General features: G+C 50.0%; 8 protein-coding genes across 8 annotated transcripts; 4 read left to right on the plus strand and 4 right to left on the minus strand.

Moving 5' to 3' along the window:
- Positions 1–372: 372 nt before the first annotated feature.
- BDV38DRAFT_296156 (mitochondrial 54S ribosomal protein bL31m) lies at positions 373–1355 on the plus strand (the record flags this gene model as incomplete). Its single annotated transcript, XM_032062871.1, has 2 exons — positions 373–814; positions 929–1355. 2 exons carry the CDS (start codon positions 373–375, stop codon positions 1033–1035), a joined length of 549 nt encoding a protein of 182 aa, XP_031909325.1. The 3' UTR covers positions 1036–1355.
- BDV38DRAFT_286984 (sorting nexin 1) lies at positions 1356–3378 on the minus strand (the record flags this gene model as incomplete). The annotated part of the gene is made up of 6 exons (XM_032060778.1): positions 1356–1514; positions 1576–2178; positions 2233–2613; positions 2671–3158; positions 3222–3281; positions 3345–3378. The coding sequence occupies 6 exons, from the start codon at positions 3376–3378 to the stop codon at positions 1356–1358; spliced, it is 1725 nt and encodes a 574-aa protein (XP_031909326.1).
- Positions 3379–3666: 288 nt separating this feature from the next.
- On the minus strand, positions 3667–5278 carry mde1 (methylthioribulose 1-phosphate dehydratase MDE1). Its single transcript, XM_032055766.1, has 3 exons — positions 4853–5278; positions 4318–4793; positions 3667–4261 (listed from the first exon to the last, which is right to left on the minus strand). Exons 1-3 carry the CDS (start codon positions 4985–4987, stop codon positions 4147–4149), a joined length of 726 nt encoding a protein of 241 aa, XP_031909327.1. The 5' UTR covers positions 4988–5278; the 3' UTR covers positions 3667–4146.
- Positions 5279–5950: 672 nt separating this feature from the next.
- On the plus strand, positions 5951–7871 carry clxA (calnexin; the record flags this gene model as incomplete). The annotated part of the gene is made up of 5 exons (XM_032060779.1): positions 5951–6076; positions 6137–6419; positions 6479–6609; positions 6669–7322; positions 7377–7871. 5 exons carry the CDS (start codon positions 5951–5953, stop codon positions 7869–7871), a joined length of 1689 nt encoding a protein of 562 aa, XP_031909328.1.
- A 1657-nt stretch (positions 7872–9528) lies between these two features.
- BDV38DRAFT_188374 (CoA-acylating methylmalonate-semialdehyde dehydrogenase) lies at positions 9529–11846 on the plus strand. The gene is made up of 3 exons (XM_032052219.1): positions 9529–10384; positions 10449–11086; positions 11155–11846. The coding sequence occupies exons 1-3, from the start codon at positions 9643–9645 to the stop codon at positions 11569–11571; spliced, it is 1797 nt and encodes a 598-aa protein (XP_031909329.1). The 5' UTR covers positions 9529–9642; the 3' UTR covers positions 11572–11846.
- Positions 11792–13024, minus strand: BDV38DRAFT_188364 (uncharacterized protein). The gene is made up of 4 exons (XM_032052218.1): positions 12850–13024; positions 12718–12759; positions 12193–12648; positions 11792–12120 (listed from the first exon to the last, which is right to left on the minus strand). Exons 1-4 carry the CDS (start codon positions 12901–12903, stop codon positions 12013–12015), a joined length of 660 nt encoding a protein of 219 aa, XP_031909330.1. The 5' UTR covers positions 12904–13024; the 3' UTR covers positions 11792–12012.
- Positions 13025–13170: 146 nt separating this feature from the next.
- Positions 13171–15422, plus strand: BDV38DRAFT_258841 (dynactin subunit 2). The gene is made up of 3 exons (XM_032055767.1): positions 13171–13713; positions 13794–13853; positions 13929–15422. Exons 1-3 carry the CDS (start codon positions 13675–13677, stop codon positions 15264–15266), a joined length of 1437 nt encoding a protein of 478 aa, XP_031909331.1. The 5' UTR covers positions 13171–13674; the 3' UTR covers positions 15267–15422.
- A 150-nt stretch (positions 15423–15572) lies between these two features.
- BDV38DRAFT_286990 (dolichyl-P-Man:Man(7)GlcNAc(2)-PP-dolichol alpha-1,6-mannosyltransferase) lies at positions 15573–17398 on the minus strand (the record flags this gene model as incomplete). Its single annotated transcript, XM_032060780.1, has 3 exons — positions 15573–16960; positions 17019–17297; positions 17380–17398. 3 exons carry the CDS (start codon positions 17396–17398, stop codon positions 15573–15575), a joined length of 1686 nt encoding a protein of 561 aa, XP_031909332.1.
- Positions 17399–17677: the final 279 nt, after the last annotated feature.

Below are 17677 nucleotides of genomic sequence, written 5' to 3' on the forward strand. Positions count from 1 at the left end.
CGGATAAGCTCAAGGGCTCAAGGCACAACAGGTAACAAAACAGGAGATAAATTGGCAACAAAACCATGAAATTCCTCTAGAGTCATCATGAACCTCCAGAGAATATTGCTTTAAAAAACGTTTCAATTGACGAGCATTCTTGCGAAATGCGCGACGAGACAACTGGAGAGAGACAAATACTCAGGATTTCCCCGAAAAAGAAAAAGGCATCCCATTGATGCTTACGTAACAACGTCCGATCCGCCAAATTTCTTGAGAACCTCCGATAAACTGATCCCGCCGAACAGCCATTCCAGATTGACTCGAGCTCGACCTGATTTCCTATCCCCCCGGTCCGTTTCGATTCAATTCGTCTGTTTCCTCCACTTGGCAATGACACTCAGCATCCCGCTCCGCCGCAGCGCGGTCACCGCTGCCCGAGTTCAGACCTCCACCACTTTCATCTGTTCGCAATGCCGCCATGCGACTCTCCTTCGACGCCCTAAGCGTCCCTACACCTTCACTCAGCTCATCACCCTGTCGGATGGCAGCACCTTCACTCACCGTACGACGTCTCCCGCCCCCGTCTACCGTTCCACCCGTGACACGCGCAATTCCCTCCTGTGGAACCCGTCATCAAGCAAGTTGATGAATGTCGAGGAAGACGAGGCCGGTCGACTAGCAGCATTCAGAGCCAAATTCGGACGGAGCTGGGATGCGAATACCCCTACTGAGGCCGAAACAAACAAGAAGGCTGAGCAGACGGATAAAGAGGCCGAGGCTGCGGCAAGAGCCGCTGCTGAAGAGGAAGAGGACAACCTGCTGGACTTAATCAGTTCGTTTGGTCAGGAAGAGCAGCCATCAGGGAAGAAGAAGAACTGAGTTACGTCGGGACTATGGGGTGTTTCTGTATAATTTACTCATCGTTTATGGTCTACATCTTTTGAAGCTTTCATGTACAGTACATCATACCATTTGGTTGGGATTCCAGCATTGAGAGTTCGTGCCTCCAGGTTGCCTCTTCCACCTTCTCTCGATAGCTTTAGTAACTTGTGAAGTTTATATGGGTGTGGATCACCGTTTATTGATCGCCCAGGGATTATGGAAGAAGCGAGGCGAGGTCATCAAGGGGGGGGAAGTCATTTCGAATTAATTCCGAGTTACTGGTATCGATACATTGTAAACGCAGTAATTTCGACTGCAAAATTGAAGGAGACTGTCATGAACTCAAGGAACAAGTCGTGCACCACATCACATTGTAAGAAGGGCTGACATCAGTCGGTTGACTGACGAACATGACAAGTAAGGAAGAAAGGAGACGGCGGCCTTCCTTTGTTACAGGACAATAAAAGGTCGTAGGGGTAACATGTGAGCACTTATGCTTCTTCCTCGGTCGCCGCGCTTGAGGCAGCTTCAGTAGTTCCCTCCGGCGTCGACTCTGCGGGAGCATCCGCTGCAGCCGGAGGAGCATAGAAGGGGTTACCTTCTTCGCCCGCGTCCAATTGCAATAAGAAGGTTTCCCAGAGCTCGATGAGCTGTAAAAGCACAAGTATCAGTAACAAAAGAAGCCTTTTCATTAGGACTACGTTTACATACCTCCTTCTGGGCTTCGACAGCGCTTTCTAAGAAGGTTTCCACACCGGACTTGAAATCCTCCACTTTTTCCTTTTCAAATCGCTGCAGCTCATTCCGCATCAGCCTTCCCATATCTTCAAACAGCAGCCTCGCCTGATGGACCTTGCGTTCCGCATCGGCCACATCGGCATTGACCTGATTCAGGCGGTCCTGCTGTGTCTTCCCTTGCCGGAGAAGCTTCTCTTGCGTATGCTTGCGTTTTTGCATTTCCGACTCGGCTGCATGCCAGCTGTGGAACGCTTTCTGCCGCTGAGAAAAGGCAGTCTTAACACTTCCAATCAGACGGAGATATTCGTCGATGGTGATGCCGAGCGTGAGGACATCCTGCTGGGCCTGGCGCTCATACAGCTCCTTTATGCGCAACTGTAGGTCTGAAAGACCGTCAAGAGGGGATGACAGGGCGGGAGATAATTCAACAGCAGCCAGCGCATGGAGGGACGCTGAAAAGTCCCCAGCAGCTTCTGCTAGCCCCTTCCGTTGTGCAACTACAGTGTCAATGGATTTCATCAGAGCCTTCAGTTGATTCTCCAAGGCATCCAAATAAATCTTTCGATCATGGAACCACTAAAATGATAGTTAACCTGCCGACTCCACAAGACCTAATGAAGGCGGACTTACATCATCATGCTCAACAAACTTGGACCCTCCACCCACATTGATACCGAAGGAGCTAAACATACCCTTGCTCTGGCCCAGATCCGGCTCCCTATTCTCCTTGTTCTTGATATCTAAATTAAAGGTTTCGCTCTCGAGGAAAATTTTCAGGTCTCCGTCATGCTGAAGGATAGGGTGCGCGGCAATTTTGTTAAGCATGCGCTCCAGTGCGGCCCTTCTGGATTCAACGAAATTAGTATCGAAACGGCCAACAGCCTGCTTCTCCGGAGGAGGAGGGACAACAACCCCAGGGTTGTTGTTATGCATTGAATTGTAAAGCCAAAGAAAGTCACGGTATCGGCGACTGACGGCAAACTCGGGCTGGCGATAGGCCTTGGAAGTTGTCTGGATCCAGTTTCAGTATATCAAAGCAGCTCAAAGTCGTAAGCACAGACGGTCTACCTTAGTTCGGACTTGATAAACAATATGACTACTCGTTAGATCTCCCACTTTGTGTGGGTCACCGACGGTAATCTCAAAATTCGGTTTCGCTGCCTTCTCGATACTAATACTAGGCTCTGATTGTCTCTTTGAGCTGTCCGAGTCGCTTGGTGGTTGTACAGGGGGAGGGTTCCTAAAACCCGCACCGTCTTCTTCAAGGTTCACAGAATCGACCATACCAGCACCACTTGACGTCTGAGACGCAGATGATGTGGGCCGAACATTGCGCCCAGCAAATGCTTCCTTCTGAGGCGGTACAGGTGCTTGCTCGACCGCTGCAGGACTAGTTTCGTCGGCTTTGTCCCCGAGCGGGCCTAGCGGATCCAGGGTATCGTCAACTGCTTCCAATTTTGTCGCATGTGCGCTTATCTTGCGCACACCTCGCGGGCCGCGCCGTACGGGAGAACGAGGACCCGTCGAAGTGGTTTGTTGTGACGATTGTTCCCGGGCTGCGGGATGATGCGGTTAGGAGGTGGGCTGCTATAGGGATCTAAGTTCTGAAAGGAACGCACTGGCATCTTCGGTTTCTGGTCTTGACGTACCGTGGTTGCCGGTGGACTGCGAAGGAACGTCTATACTTCGGGTTAGATATGTCGAATATGATGCGCTTGTATTGTTCGTGATTGCCTGCTTACCGCCCCACGGGGAGTCACCTGCGTCCAGATCCATGAGGGTATTATTGGGTGGGATAGCAATTGGTGGGGAAGATTAAAGGGCGTGGATATTAATTGTAAATTGACAAGAAATCGTCGGTTGGGAGGGGGGGAACGAGGGAAATCGAGGTGATGCCCTGAGAGGAAGGCAGTTGATGTTGCTGGAGTCGGAGAAGCGACTAGCAAGTTTAAGTTGGACAGATGATCCGCGCCGTCACTGGGAAAAGGCCAACTTCGTCACCTGCCGGATTAAGGCTGCCTTCTCCCCCGCTCTGTCAATGCCTGAATCCACCTTTTTAGCTCCGTACATGTTAATTTAGAATTCATAGTTGGTATGGATGTACGATTCAATCTCTCGAAAGGGGATGCAATTGTGTTAGGTAATCAGCTATGTTAACTAGTTAGCCTACTAACTACTATGTAGTAGTTAACGGGAGCCTACTGGTTGCAATATATTTAAGCGTGGTTTTCCATATGCACATACTCCGTACTATGCATGCATCCCCTCCTATGCAATCTTGTCAACAGAAAGGCTACTAACTAGTACAGTACTCCCTCGATAGGGATAAGATGCAGCATAAACTGAGCTCCAATATATATTCCAGTATGGGCTTATAAATCCTCTAACGCTCTTTCCATGCATATAGTTTCTTTACCCAACTTAGCAAATCATCATCATAATGGTGGTATCTTCAAAATATAGCGTCTCAACCTAGTCGACTCGGACACGACTTCCCCAGGGTCCTCAATGACCGAGATCAAGCCCTTCGCATATAAAATTCAGCTATTCCTTAACCCATGGAATTCCGAGTTTGTGCATCTCCACAGCAAGCTGGAACAGATAATCCAAGCTTTCACACTGGGTCTTGGCTTTGGCAACATTATCTCCCCAGACATAACTACACTACATGTTAGATTCGTCCAACCGCCAAAAGAGGAACTGATCATCACTTACATTCCATGTCTTCTCACAAGAACAGCGCAGGTGTCGGGGTTCTCCTCCATGGCCTTCTCCAAGCTTCCAGTGAGATCCTCCTCGAAGGCGGTGTTCTCAATAATCGGTATTCTCAGAGTATCAAAGAAACCCAACATGCCCTTGCCCTTGCCGCGAGGGATACCCTTGATCTGCTCAATGTTACTGATTTCGAAGTAGCCTCCAGGGCCCTTCTCACGCTCCACTAGAAGCGTCACCAAGACGGCCCATTGGGAGTGAGTGTGGATGCAGCAGCCAGCACCACGCTCAAAGGCCGCCAGGAACAGAGGAGTGCAGGCCGATGGCTTCAGGTCGAGTGGCTTGCGGATATATTTGCGCTCGGAGGGGGGATATTTGGGAGTGGGGAATTGGAGAACGAAGATGTTCTCTGGCTTCATTAATTCCTTCTGCACACCGGACGGCGCAATAAATATGTGGTCATCGCGTCGGATGGAAGTCTACACTGGGTCAGTTTACCTTGGCTATTTCAATCACCGATACGAAATCGATCACTTACGCCACCACCAGTGCCAGTGACCCATCCCCAGTTATAGAATTTGCGACAAAGTTCAGGGATCAAGTTGGAGGGGTGCTCTGGGTCGGTAGATTGGACCAAATGGTCATTGTTATTGCTCTCGACCTGTTGGGCCATGACGTGCTGACTGGTCAAGTGGGGTTTCAAAGGACGGGATGGACAGATTGGAGATGTCAAAGATAGACAAAGAAGGATATATGAACAACGGGCCCTTGACTCGGATTGAAGAGGTAAGAAAATTGGAGTTGACACTCAGAACAATGTGGTCTGAAGTTTTGCAAAACAAGTGAGGAGGGGAAAAGAATGTCGGCGGGGAGAGGGGCAGCTTGAAGAACTCCATTTTTTTTTTCTGGATATGGATAGATGAACTAGTAGCGGGAAGGAGATCGCGCAATCGGCATTTACAAGGATAGTTAGTATACGTGATATTTGATTATTCCAAAAATAAAGAAAACAAAACAAAAAAAAAAAAAAAAAAAAAAAAAAAAAAAAAAAAAAAAAAAAAAAAAAAAAAAAAAAAAAAAGAGGAGAGAGAATATATTTATATCTATTTGGTATTTACATTGAGTGGATTGAATTCTCTTATTTGAGATGAAGACCAATATGTTTTTGGGAAGGTTATAAAAGGATGGAATAAATGGTTATGGAGTTCTACCAATGACATACAGAGACGCTAAGACCGTGACTACCAGGAAAAGAATGACAAAAAAGCAATGAAACGGTTCTTAGAATCAATGGACACTGGACAGAACATTGGAGAATCTGTCACTAACCCTCTTTGGGCTGGTGGAACTTTACCCCAAGGGGCAAGCGGCAGCGGAAGAGGCCAGATTGAACTTAAGCTACCTTCCCAGCTTCATATAATCAACCTCCCCGACACTGGTCTTCTCTTTCTCCTCTTCTCTCTCTTCTTCCTTCCGTCGTGCGGTTAGTTTGTGGTACGCTCTCATCTTGACACTCTTTACCCCCTCCAACCTCTACGGAGGACCAATTGTTTAAACGTTTACTTATTTGTTTCTTTCTTTCCAAAAGCTACTACCGAGTCGGGATTCTTAGTTTGAGCGCCCGTTCTAATTCATCATGCGTTTCAACGCAGCTGTTGCCTCCGCTTTGGTTTCTTCGGCCACTCTCATGGGCTATGCTCATGCTGAGGAGGCTGAGAAGAACCCCGAAGCTACCTCTGTCGTCGAGAAGCCGACTTTCACCGTAAGTTATCCCCCGGTGTTAGTGCGCCCCGTCCCTGCGCGGTTTGTTGACAGCGCCTAGCCTACCACCCTCAAAGCTCCCTTTCTCGAGCAATTCACCGATGACTGGGAATCTCGGTGGACACCATCCCATGCGAAGAAGGATGACTCCCAAACGGAAGAGGACTGGGCCTACGTCGGTGAATGGTCCGTTGAGGAACCCACGGTCTTTAAGGGCATCGACGGAGACAAGGGTCTCGTCGTGAAGAACCCTGCTGCCCACCATGCCATCTCGGCGAAATTCCCCAAGAAGATTGATAACAAGGGCAAGACCTTGGTTGTCCAGTATGAGGTCAAGCCCCAGAGTAAGCTTTGTCTCCACACAGCTTTTTAAACATTCAGTGTCTAATCTACATCGTGGTAGACTCCCTCGTTTGCGGTGGTGCCTACCTCAAGCTCCTTCAGGAGAACAAGAAGCTCCACGCCGAGGAGTTCTCTAACGCCACCCCCTATGTGATCATGTTCGGTCCCGACAAGTGCGGTGCTACCAACAAGGTACGTTATAGGAGATACTTCAACGCCACGTCTCTGAGTTGCGACTCATATACCATCAGGTCCATTTTATCTTCCGCCACAAGAACCCCAAGACTGGCGAGTACGAGGAGAAGCACCTCAAGGCTCCTCCTGCTGCTCGCACCAACAAGGTCACTTCCTTGTACACCTTGATTGTTCGTCCCGACCAGTCTTTCCAGATCCTCATTGATGGTGAGGCTGTTAAGAACGGCACCTTGCTTGAGGACTTCAACCCTTCTGTCAACCCCGAGAAGGAGATCGATGACCCCAAGGATAAGAAGCCCGCCGATTGGGTTGACGATGTGAAGATTCCTGACCCTGAGGCCACCAAGCCTGAGGACTGGGATGAGGAAGCTCCCTACGAGATTGTTGACGAGGAAGCCACTAAGCCCGAGGACTGGCTTGAGGAGGAAGCCACCAGCATTCCTGACCCCGAGGCCGAGAAGCCTGAGGACTGGGACGATGAGGAGGATGGCGATTGGATTCCCCCCACTGTTCCCAACCCTAAGTGCAATGACATCTCTGGATGTGGCCCCTGGAGCCCTCCGATGAAGAAGAACCCTGCCTACAAGGGCAAGTGGACTGCTCCTATGATCGACAACCCCGCCTACAAGGGCCCCTGGGCTCCCCGCAAGATCGCCAACCCGGCTTACTTCGAAGATAAGACCCCCTCCAACTTCGAGCCTATGGGCGCTGTGAGTACATCTCTTCTATGGTTATTTGGGTCTCGTATAGCTAATGTTTCCTAGATTGGCTTTGAAATCTGGACTATGCAGAACGACATCCTGTTCGACAACATCTACATTGGCCACTCCACCGAGGATGCTGAGCAGCTCCGCAAGGAGACCTTTGATGTAAAGCACCCCGTCGAGGTTGCCGAGGAGGAGGCCTCCAAGCCCAAGAAGGAGGAGACTGCCCCTGCCACCAGTGTTAGCTTCAAGGAAGACCCCGTCACTTTCGTCCGTGAGAAGGTTGACCACTTTGTTGGACTTGCCAAGCAGGACCCTGTGAATGCCGTTAAGCAAGCTCCTGAGGTCGCTGGTACTTTGGGAGCCCTGGTTCTCTCGATGGTCCTCATCATCGTGGGCGCCATCAAGGCCAGCACCCCCGCCCCTGCCCCTGTTAAGAAGGGCAAGGAGGCTGCAGGCGCTGCCAAGGAGAAGGCCAGCGAGGCTGTCAGCAGCTCTGCGGACACGGGCAAGGGCGGCGCTAGCAAGCGTACCACCCGTTCTTCTGCTCAGTAAAATTGTGCTATGATACCCGAGAGAGAGTGAGGACGAGTGTAGGAAGAAGCAAATAAAGTGAAACCCAGACATTTTCAATTTTGATATCATACCCGACGTGTATTGCACGTTCAACTAGCGGTCTCCTGTGGTAAACGTTGAGGGAATCATACCACTTTTGATGAGATATGAGAGCATACAGATAGGGAACTGTTTCTGCGGGAGCTTGTAAAGTAGCCTTGTTCTTTAGCTTGAAAATCGTTACGGCTATCCCCAAAATATTCGCCGTATTTTTTGCCTTTCGAATTAGGAATTCATAGGCCTTTTCGCCTCATCGTATACAAGTGCCCTTGAACAATCAAGCTAAGACTTCGTACCGTTTCCTTTGTAGCAGTATAACAATTTGAAGCTGAGGGTCAATCCTTGATTCTTTGTTCTTCTACCCCGCCCATGGTACATCCTGTGTCCAACAACGTCCCTAGCTGCCCTATGCTAAAATATGTATACTCCATATGGAACCCTATACACACGACTGGCCATTGGAAAGAAGAAGATAGTCCGAATTAAAAACGGAAAATAACAATAATGGCTCCATGATGTTAGGCCTAATATAGATTAACTTCTTCATCACTAGACAACTTAAATAACTTGGCTAACAATTGGGCTTGTGAGCTAGGTAAAGAGATACCTGATTGATAATACATACAGCGATGCTGATGGGTCAATAGGCGCTTTCCGCAAGGTATCTGCATATGTTGAAGAATGAGTACTGAACATTCATACGGGTTATAAGATCAGTTTACGTTTTATTCTCTCCATCCACTTCTTCTTCTCATCTTGTGGCGATTTCCAAAATTGAAATGATAGATTGAGAGGTTTAATTCTGAATCTGGAAACCAGCAGACGGTGTCGAATGGTCTCCGGCAACCAAGCCACTATAGAAGCATATTCCGCGGGGAAATCCATACTACTACGATTAAACTTCCTTTGTCTGGTTGCATTGAATTCGGCAAGTAGCTCCTGATTGGAGGTAATGATTGGCCTACAGCGCCGAGCAGCGTTATCGGTTGCCCTCGGCGATCGTATCGGGAAATCATTTGGGATCGATTTTCCAATACGGAGAACTTAGTACCGAACAGCATTTCTGTGGAAACTTCTTGACTTTCTGATTCTAGATTCGGTCGAAAGCACCGCCGCTTTGTGCTTTTTGAGCAGGTCGTACCGTGGTTGGAGTTAGAAAGTGCGTGCCCTGATCATTCTCAGAACAACTAAGCTTATTCACCATTGCGATAGCCAAATGAAAGTCATTTTGAACACGGGAATATACTACTACGTACTAAACTGTTCAGTATGCATACATGTTCTCTCCCAAACAATTCTTAACACGAAGCCCAGTTGGCCTTAGTATAGGTAGATTGCTGAAGTACTCCATCTTAATCTCAATACCCTCCTCGAAATGATGATGGCGTTCTTATCTGTTACATGGACTGTCATATTGCAGGAAGCTGAGGTGCTCGGCGAGTAATCCGGGGCAGTTGGTGCGTGCTCGGTGCGTGACCTGAAGTGCTTTGGGAGCGCTCACGTGCAGCCCTCACAAAAGCAGCGGCACCCGTATCGGACAGTCGGGGTATACTAGTATCATTCCTCTCCTCCTTGCTAGCTGAGTACTATTTATCACCTCTTCCCCCCCCCACCTCAGTAGTTTATTCTTTCATGCATCATCTTTCTCATTAATTGCTCCTCCTTTTCTTTCTTCTCTACCTGTATATCCTCTTTTGATCTCTTTGTCACTATGGCCGCCCGCCGGTCTCTTGCCCGTTCTCTCCCCACACTCCGCGCTGCGTCTCCCCGCACGAGTCTTGCCAACGCATCGTCTGCCAGGTCAGCAACATCACGTTCTCTAATGACTGCCTCGATGTCTTCTTCTTCAGCTCTTGCTCGCCGAGCTTCTTCTGTAACTTCTTCCTCTCCCGCTTCCAACGTTGCTGCGCGCAGACTGCACGCCACCGCCCGCCAAATGACCCCCGCAACTACTTCCGCGGCTACTACCGCTACCGAGTACCCGACGGACCACAAGCAGATTGCTAACCCAATTGATACGGCCAACTTTCTGGACAACGAATTTGTTGCCTCTAAGGCTACGACTTGGATTGACCTCCATGACCCCGCAACCAACAATCTCGTCACTAGAGTCCCCCAGAGTACAGATGAGGAATTGCGGGCGGCAGTTGAGTCCGCCGAGAAGGCATTCCCAGCATGGCGGGCAATGAGCGTGATTGCCAGGCAGCAGATCATGTTCAAGTTCGTCAGTCTGATTCGTTCCAACTGGGACCGTCTCGCTGCGTCTATCACTCTCGAACAGGGCAAGACTTTTGCCGATGCCAAGGGTGATGTTCTCCGTGGCCTACAGGTTGCTGAGACCGCCTGTGGCATCACTACGCAGCTTACAGGAGAAGTGCTGGAAGTTGCTAAAGATATGGAGACCAGGAGCTACAGGGAGCCCCTGGGTGTTGTCGCAGCTATTTGCCCCTTCAGTAAGCGCCCCCTTGCATCATGGAGGATCCACCGCTCTTCTCCGAGGCTAACCGCTCCCCGCAGACTTCCCCGCAATGATTCCTCTTTGGTGCATCCCCATTGCTACCATCACGGGTAATTGTCTGATCCTTAAGCCGTCAGAGCGCGACCCTGGCGCTGCCATGATCTTGGCGGAGCTGGCTAAGGAAGCTGGCTTCCCCGCCGGTGTCGTCAACATCGTCCATGGTTCCGCGAAGACTGTTGACTTCATCATCGATGAGCCTGCCATCAAGGCGATCAGCTTCGTCGGTAGCAACCGTGCTGGTGAGTACATCTACACTCGTGGTTCTGCCAATGGCAAGCGTGTCCAGGCCAATCTGGGAGCCAAGAATCATGCCGCTGTCCTTCCCGACTGCAACAAGAACCACACCTTGAATGCCATCGTGGGAGCAGCTTTTGGCGCTGCTGGCCAGCGCTGCATGGCCTTGAGCACTGTGGTCATGGTTGGCGAGACCGAGGAATGGCTTCCTGAGATCGCCGAGCGTGCCAAGGCATTGAATGTCAACGGCGGATTTGAAGAGGGAGCCGATCTCGGCCCTGTTATTAGCCCCGAGAGCAAGAAGCGCATCGAAGATTTGATTGCCAGTGCAGAGAAGGAGGGCGCAAAGATCCTTCTGGATGGAAGGGGCTACAAGCCTGAGAAGTACCCCAACGGCAACTTTGTAAGTGAACCATTTCTCTTCCACTGCACGAATGATAACGCCATTTCTGACATACCGTGCTTTTCAAGGTCGGTCCTACTATCATCACCGGTGTCACCCCTGAGATGACCTGCTACAAGGAAGAGATCTTCGGTCCTGTTCTGGTCTGCCTTAGCGTCCCTACTCTTGAGGATGCCATCGACCTCATCAACAAGAATGAATACGGCAACGGAGCTGCCATCTTCACTTGCTCCGGTTCTACTGCGTCACGCTTCCAGAAGGACATTGAGGCCGGACAAGTTGGCATCAATGTCCCCATCCCAGTCCCTCTCCCCATGTTCTCCTTCACTGGAAACAAGAAGAGTATTGCCGGCGGTGGAGCTAATACATTCTACGGCAAGCCTGGCTTGCAGTTCTACACCCAGCAGAAGACTGTGACGAGCTTGTGGCGGAGTGAGGATGCCGTTAGCACTAAGGCGCATGTTGTGATGCCCACTCACCACTAAATTGACCATGAAATATCCAAATAATGAAGTCTATTGAGTTTCAGGGGTTCTTTTGATGATACTTGTTCTCTTTTGAAGGAAAATTGTCACGGTCCTTCTATTCACATTTCGGCGATGAAGATACTATAAATATACCCTAAGGAGTGCGGGTACTTGGTCTGCAATTACAGGCTAGTAGTACTCCAATCAGTGCCTGCCTTGTGGGATACTGGGCAAAATGTTATCAATGCCATTACTTTGTACCATTATGACTTGTACGCTACAGTAGTGAACCCGCTAAGGATGTATGTGGCTGTCTATTCCTTTTGGCAGGTACAGCGGTGGCTGATGTTCATGTGGATTCGGATTGAACCCAAGTCTCAGAGTCAAGACCGATTTAGTCTGGACAATTGAAGGCTAATAATAAGGAAATTTATTCAACGCTAATGCAAATGATATCTACTATTTCCTGCTGTACACAAAGCGGGCCATTTCATATTTGCCGCCCTTGGCAACGACAACACGGCGAGTGTGGTAGCGCTTTTCATCGATCACTTCGAAGCCCCAGATCTAAGGAGTCCAGGTTAGTATTTGCAATGATGTCGCACCAATGCGAAGGTATATGGAGCAGGGAATACGCACTTGCTCAGCAGTCCAGCCACCGTTGCTGTCCAGGTTCTCCACAAAGCTCTGGAGGAAAAGACTCTCGCCCTCACCATACTCTTCACCAACGTTGTCGGCGATGAAGCCCTCAGTATCCTTTCCATCAGCCAGAATCTCGCCCTTCAAGAACTTCTTCACTGTCTCGTCATCGGTCTTGGTAGCGATTTCCACGTTAGGGCGGAACTTTCCATCGTCGCCCTTCGAGCCCCGAATCAAGCGGGATTGACCTCTGACCTTGCCAAAGACGTGGTCCTCGTGCTCCCGTCCTTCCCAATCGGTGATACGGTGTTCGGTTGTGCCGGGGATACCTCCGGTGACTGTTTGGTCGATGGTGATGTGCAGGACCTTTGGGTCCTTCTCGTCCGCGTATTGGTGGACCGTGAGGGTGACGGTTGCGATGTTGAGAGCCTTACGCTTCATCCAGCCCATTCCTTGCTATTTACGACAACGTCAGTACTTTGCTTCAGCCAGGGCTAGTTTAGTCTTTGCTTGTGGGTAACTTACCAGGGCCAGAATAGGCTCAGTGGGGTTGGAGAGGGGTTTGTCCTAAGAACGCATAAGAGTTAGGGTCTATCACGGCGAAAATTTCGTTGAACTCTGAGTGCCCAAGAATTAGATTAGAAGGTTTCTACATACCATCGTCCACTCTCCACTGAGGTCCTTGATAGTGATATCAGCGGGGGCAGCCATGGTGATGCGGGGTAGGTTAGATAAGAGATAGGAGGAGTATACAAGTCGATTAAAAAAAACGATGGAGGTGAGAGGCAGTTAGTGCTGAGGAGGAGGATGCAGGTAATAAGAATGAGAGGGAACTACTGGGGTAGTGAGAGGATATAAGGAGAGGGTGTTTAAATAGATTGAAGTCAGGGAAAGAGGAAGTCAAGTCACATTCATGTGCCTTTCCGGGCAGTTCCAGTCACGTCCTCCACAAACTACCGGATTAGGCATGACCTGCCCAGATTGTCAACCTCCGAGGCTGTAACCACGTGCATGTGTTCCCCTTCTTCTTCTTCTTCTACTACTACTACTAGTACTTTAAAATTACATCTCGACGCCATGGCTGTTAAACCCCCTACTGGTTGTCCTATGATGGCGAAGGAACCTGCTTGGCGCCAAATGCCAAACCAACATTGAAACACAGATGCCTGTTTCAGCACGGAACGTCCCATGGAGTGTGCATTTTTAATGGAGATATGACACAATCATCAAATCATGTGAAGTTGAATGTCACCATAGTCATTACGTATTTGCGTGTGTACTCCCTATATTGAAAACAGTTAATGAATGGACCTCATTCTTTTGTTAATCAAATGGTTCAATGCCTCAGGCCGAAAAGGGCAATTGCCCCTTTCACGTGCCAACGCGGAGACCCACCGCAATTCGTCCTTGTTCCCATAGTTTACATTTAGTTTACAAGGAGTCCTTCCGAGATGCTCCAACCAAACACTCTGCACCCAGATCATGGCTTTCAATAAGAAATATGCGGGGCTTCCGGATCTGGTAAATTAGTTCTTCCCCACGCGAGCATTGCCATGCTTGCATGTTTACCGTGTTTCTAACCCCAATGGCTTTGGACATAGGACCTCGCGCCCGATATCTACGAGACCCCCGATTTGACCGATGAAGCGTCCACTGTACCGGTTAGCCACCACATCTGAACTACTAACATACGGAGTTGTCCTCTGACCATATCACTATATATCTATCGTACTCAGACTGCAACAATCCGCACCAATTCCAATTCAGATGATGATGCTGGCTCTAATCCCGATATTGACCGCCAAGGCATCAATGCGGACGAGGCGCGCGCTCACTTCCTCGGTGCTACCGTTGATGCGCGCGAAGTCAATTTCTCCGACAGTATCGCTACGAAACGGAAAGCATATCGGAGCAAGAGTCGCCGACGCCAGAGAGACGAGAATGGTTTGGAAGAAGTAGGGGACTTCAGCGATAGTGAAGATGAAGGTTTGGACAGAAGACTTGCTCGCCTTCGCAGAGAAGTGGAGGAATTGAAGGATGAAATGGCTTCTCGTCAAACTGGATTAGGGTCCAATGAAACCCAGGCAGAGTACAAGGAAGGTCTGGACGACGGAGTGCTAGAGTTGAGTCGGGCGTTGGATAATCTCTATGCCTCCTCCCGAAGCACATCTGGACCGCACTCGGCAGCCGCGATACTATCCAAGAAGATCTCTGAAACAGCCCCCGATGACCCGGACAAGCCGGATGGACCAACTGAGAAGGCGGAGAAAAAGACAACCCCCCCTAATGCTCCATCTTCCGGTGTTCTGGCGCACGCTGCGGCCTTTGACGGCCGGCTGGCGCTTGTCGAGGCTGCGATGGGCATCTCCAGCTCCTCGAACCCCTTCATCGCTGATGGGAGCTCATATGTACCACTCCAGCCCGTCTTACCGGCTCTAGACCACCTTACATCCCGTCTGACCACTCTAATGAACATCCTCGTCGGCCCGGCTCCTGTCTCTGCGGTCCCAACAATAGGCTCCGCTCCACCTTCGACGACAGTGTCGACACCTCATCTCGAGACTCTGTCGACCCGTGTGAGAAAGCTAACCGCCGACACCGAAGCCCTCGCATCCGCACGCAAGCGCGCCGTCGATGCCGCCAAGGCCGCGCAAAATGCCCGCATCGCCTCCGCAGCTCTCGAACCGTCCGACATGTCCGTGTCCTCATCCGCCACAGAGGTCGACCCCGCAGCGACCCAACGTGATGAGCAAGCCACGAAGATCCAAGCTCTCTACGCCACACTCCCAACCATCCAGTCCCTCCACCCTATTCTTCCAAGCGTGCTGGAACGACTTCGCTCCCTCCGCGCCATCCACGCAGGCGCCGCTCAAGCCTCCGAATCCCTTGATGAGCTGGAACGACGCCAAGCCGATATGGCTCGGGAGATCGACCAATGGCGCGAGGGGCTGCATGTTGTCGAAGAAAAGATGAACCAGGGAGAGGGGGCTCTAAAGAGCAATATCGCGCTTGTTGAGCCCTGGGTGCGTGATCTGGAGGGTAGATTGGATCGGTTGGAAAGTAAGGAGGCATGATTGGTTGGGGGTTTGTTTGGAATGATGGAAATACCCAAGTTTTGCTTTAGGATTCTTGTAATGTTCATATTTGCATATAAAGCTGGCGGATGCTTGCTGTACACCGTTGTCTAGCTCTAGATGTATTGCATTGTTGGCCGAATGGTATTTGGAAAATCCGGCCCACACATCGCTTTGACATATACGTTTTTTGCGCAGATACCTCCTACATTTTTAAACAATAAGATGCGAAATAGAACACATATACTCAAATAAAATCCACACCATTCAAAATAAGTACAGTACAAGGAACACAAAAAAAATATCCTAAACAGAAACCCGCCCCAAAATCTTAATCTTCGGATTCATCCTCAGCTCAACCCACCAACCCCGAGTGACAGCCCGACGAGCAAACTCCCGACCAGCTCTCCAAACCCGAGCCCCATCTTCACCAATAAACTTCGTTAGAATCCGCTCCTCAACTGTACCCACGGCCTCTTCACCTGGTCGAACAATCCTCAGACCCGCGAACCCGTCAATAACATCCACATCTTCCCAATAATCTGGTCCGGAGAGAGATCGGACCTTCGCTTCTTCTTCCCCCGGTTCGACAAGGAGGTAGTCGAACTGAGTCCAGAAGGAAGATGTGGCTTTGAGGGTTTCGTTTTCGGTTTTGTCGTATGTCCAGGTTGGGGTTGAATTGTCTGGTTGATTAGGCATTTCGAGGAACCGGGTGACGCCTGTTTGGCAGGCGAGGTTGCCTAGGTGGACGGAGATGATGGGTTTGGTGCTGTGGGCGTGGCTGTGGAGGGATTGGAGGGCGTGTGCACCTGGGTAGTTCGCGGAGGAGGCGGGGAGGAGGATGAAAGTTGAGCAGAGGAATGAGGCGAAGGTAGATAGGATCATGGCCATAGAGAGAAGACGGTAGAGGAGGGATTTGGTCCGGTGTGTCCAGATGTAGGATGCTCCCAGGGCGGAGGCGGCGGTGAGTGGGGGGATGGTGTAAACAATGAAACGCCATTCTTTGTGAGGTTGGATGCTGTAGATGGCTATGAAGGTAAGTGATGGGATAAGCAGGTATGCTGCTGCGGATCGGGTTGATGGCTGGAACAGGGCGACTGGAAGCCCGACCAGATAGACCAGAGGGTTTAGTAGGAGGCGAGGGATGGCGTTGGTGAAGTAGAAGTGCCAAGGATGTGTGCCCCAGGCAGATGATTGACCGTGGATGACGTTGAATATGAAAGCTTCTAGCTCTGGCCATAGGGGATACTTTTGCCAGAAGAATGAATCCACAAGTACAGTTGATCCTAAGCCGAGGAGCAGGCCTAGCAGCCCGGCTGGGATTATCTCACGCTGAATGCCGATGCGTCCTGTAAGGAAAAGAAAGATGGTGTTGGTGGCAAGGAAGAGGGCGAGTTCCGAGCGGAAGATAATACCGGCTATGGTCAACAGGCACAGAGATAACCGACACCGGCTTCTATACGTCTTGGAGGTTGCTGATTGAGAATGGTCCTGGAGGAGGTATCCCAGCGCTAGGGTAGATAACCCGAAAGCAAACATGTTGGACAGTGTCCGCGATGCATAGTAGAGGACATGGAATTGGCTTGCCTGGTAAAGCAAGTAACAGATCGCGGTAGTCTTTCCGAAAGCTCGTCGCAATCCGGATGCGAAGGAGAGTAAAGACAGAGCATTGAACAGGCCCAGAATGGCTCGTGCTGAGGTTTATCCCGTTAGTCCGAGCGTTACAAAGCAGCTATACGAAGGCTTTTATACCGAGCAGTTGCCTATCAATCGTGTCATTCAACCAGATGAATGGCTGCGAGACTGCAGACAAAACGGCAGCTCCGACAAATGTCCGGGGCACAGCACCGGGGAAGGTGAAATGATCATAATTGGCGCGTAGAGCCTCGGCAACATGTTGAGTTGGGATGCCATACGTGAGAATGTCATGAATAGCTTGAACATGGAAAGACTCCTCTACCTTGGTGTAGGGAGCCAGGTAAAGGTGGAGGAGTATGAGGGCTGGGATGGCGCCAAGAAGGAGTATGAAAGCTGATGGGAACAGTAGAGATTAGTAAGAATTACATGGATTGGGGGGGGGGGGGGGGGGGGGGGGGGTTAAAACAAATCATACCAGTATCAGCTTTCCCCATTGTGCCGCAATTGGAGTTGTAGTTGTTGGTTAGAATAGAAGCAGAAAACCGGAGACACTTTCTGGGAGCATTTAAATCTCAGGCTGTTTATTAACGTTCCAATTTGATAGCAGGTTGATCAACAAAGGCGGATACAAAAGTTATAGCGAGAAGGGAGGTAGGTAGTGAGTTAGTTAGTTAGTAAACATAATTTAGTACTTTCTAAGAGGTTAAAGGACCCTCTTTGGTCGCGTTACTGCTACTATACGGAGTATAAATCATATTTAATCAATAAATCCA

Source organism: Aspergillus pseudotamarii (assembly GCF_009193445.1).
Source record: "Aspergillus pseudotamarii strain CBS 117625 unplaced genomic scaffold BDV38scaffold_69, whole genome shotgun sequence".
Classification (NCBI taxonomy): domain Eukaryota; kingdom Fungi; phylum Ascomycota; class Eurotiomycetes; order Eurotiales; family Aspergillaceae; genus Aspergillus; species Aspergillus pseudotamarii.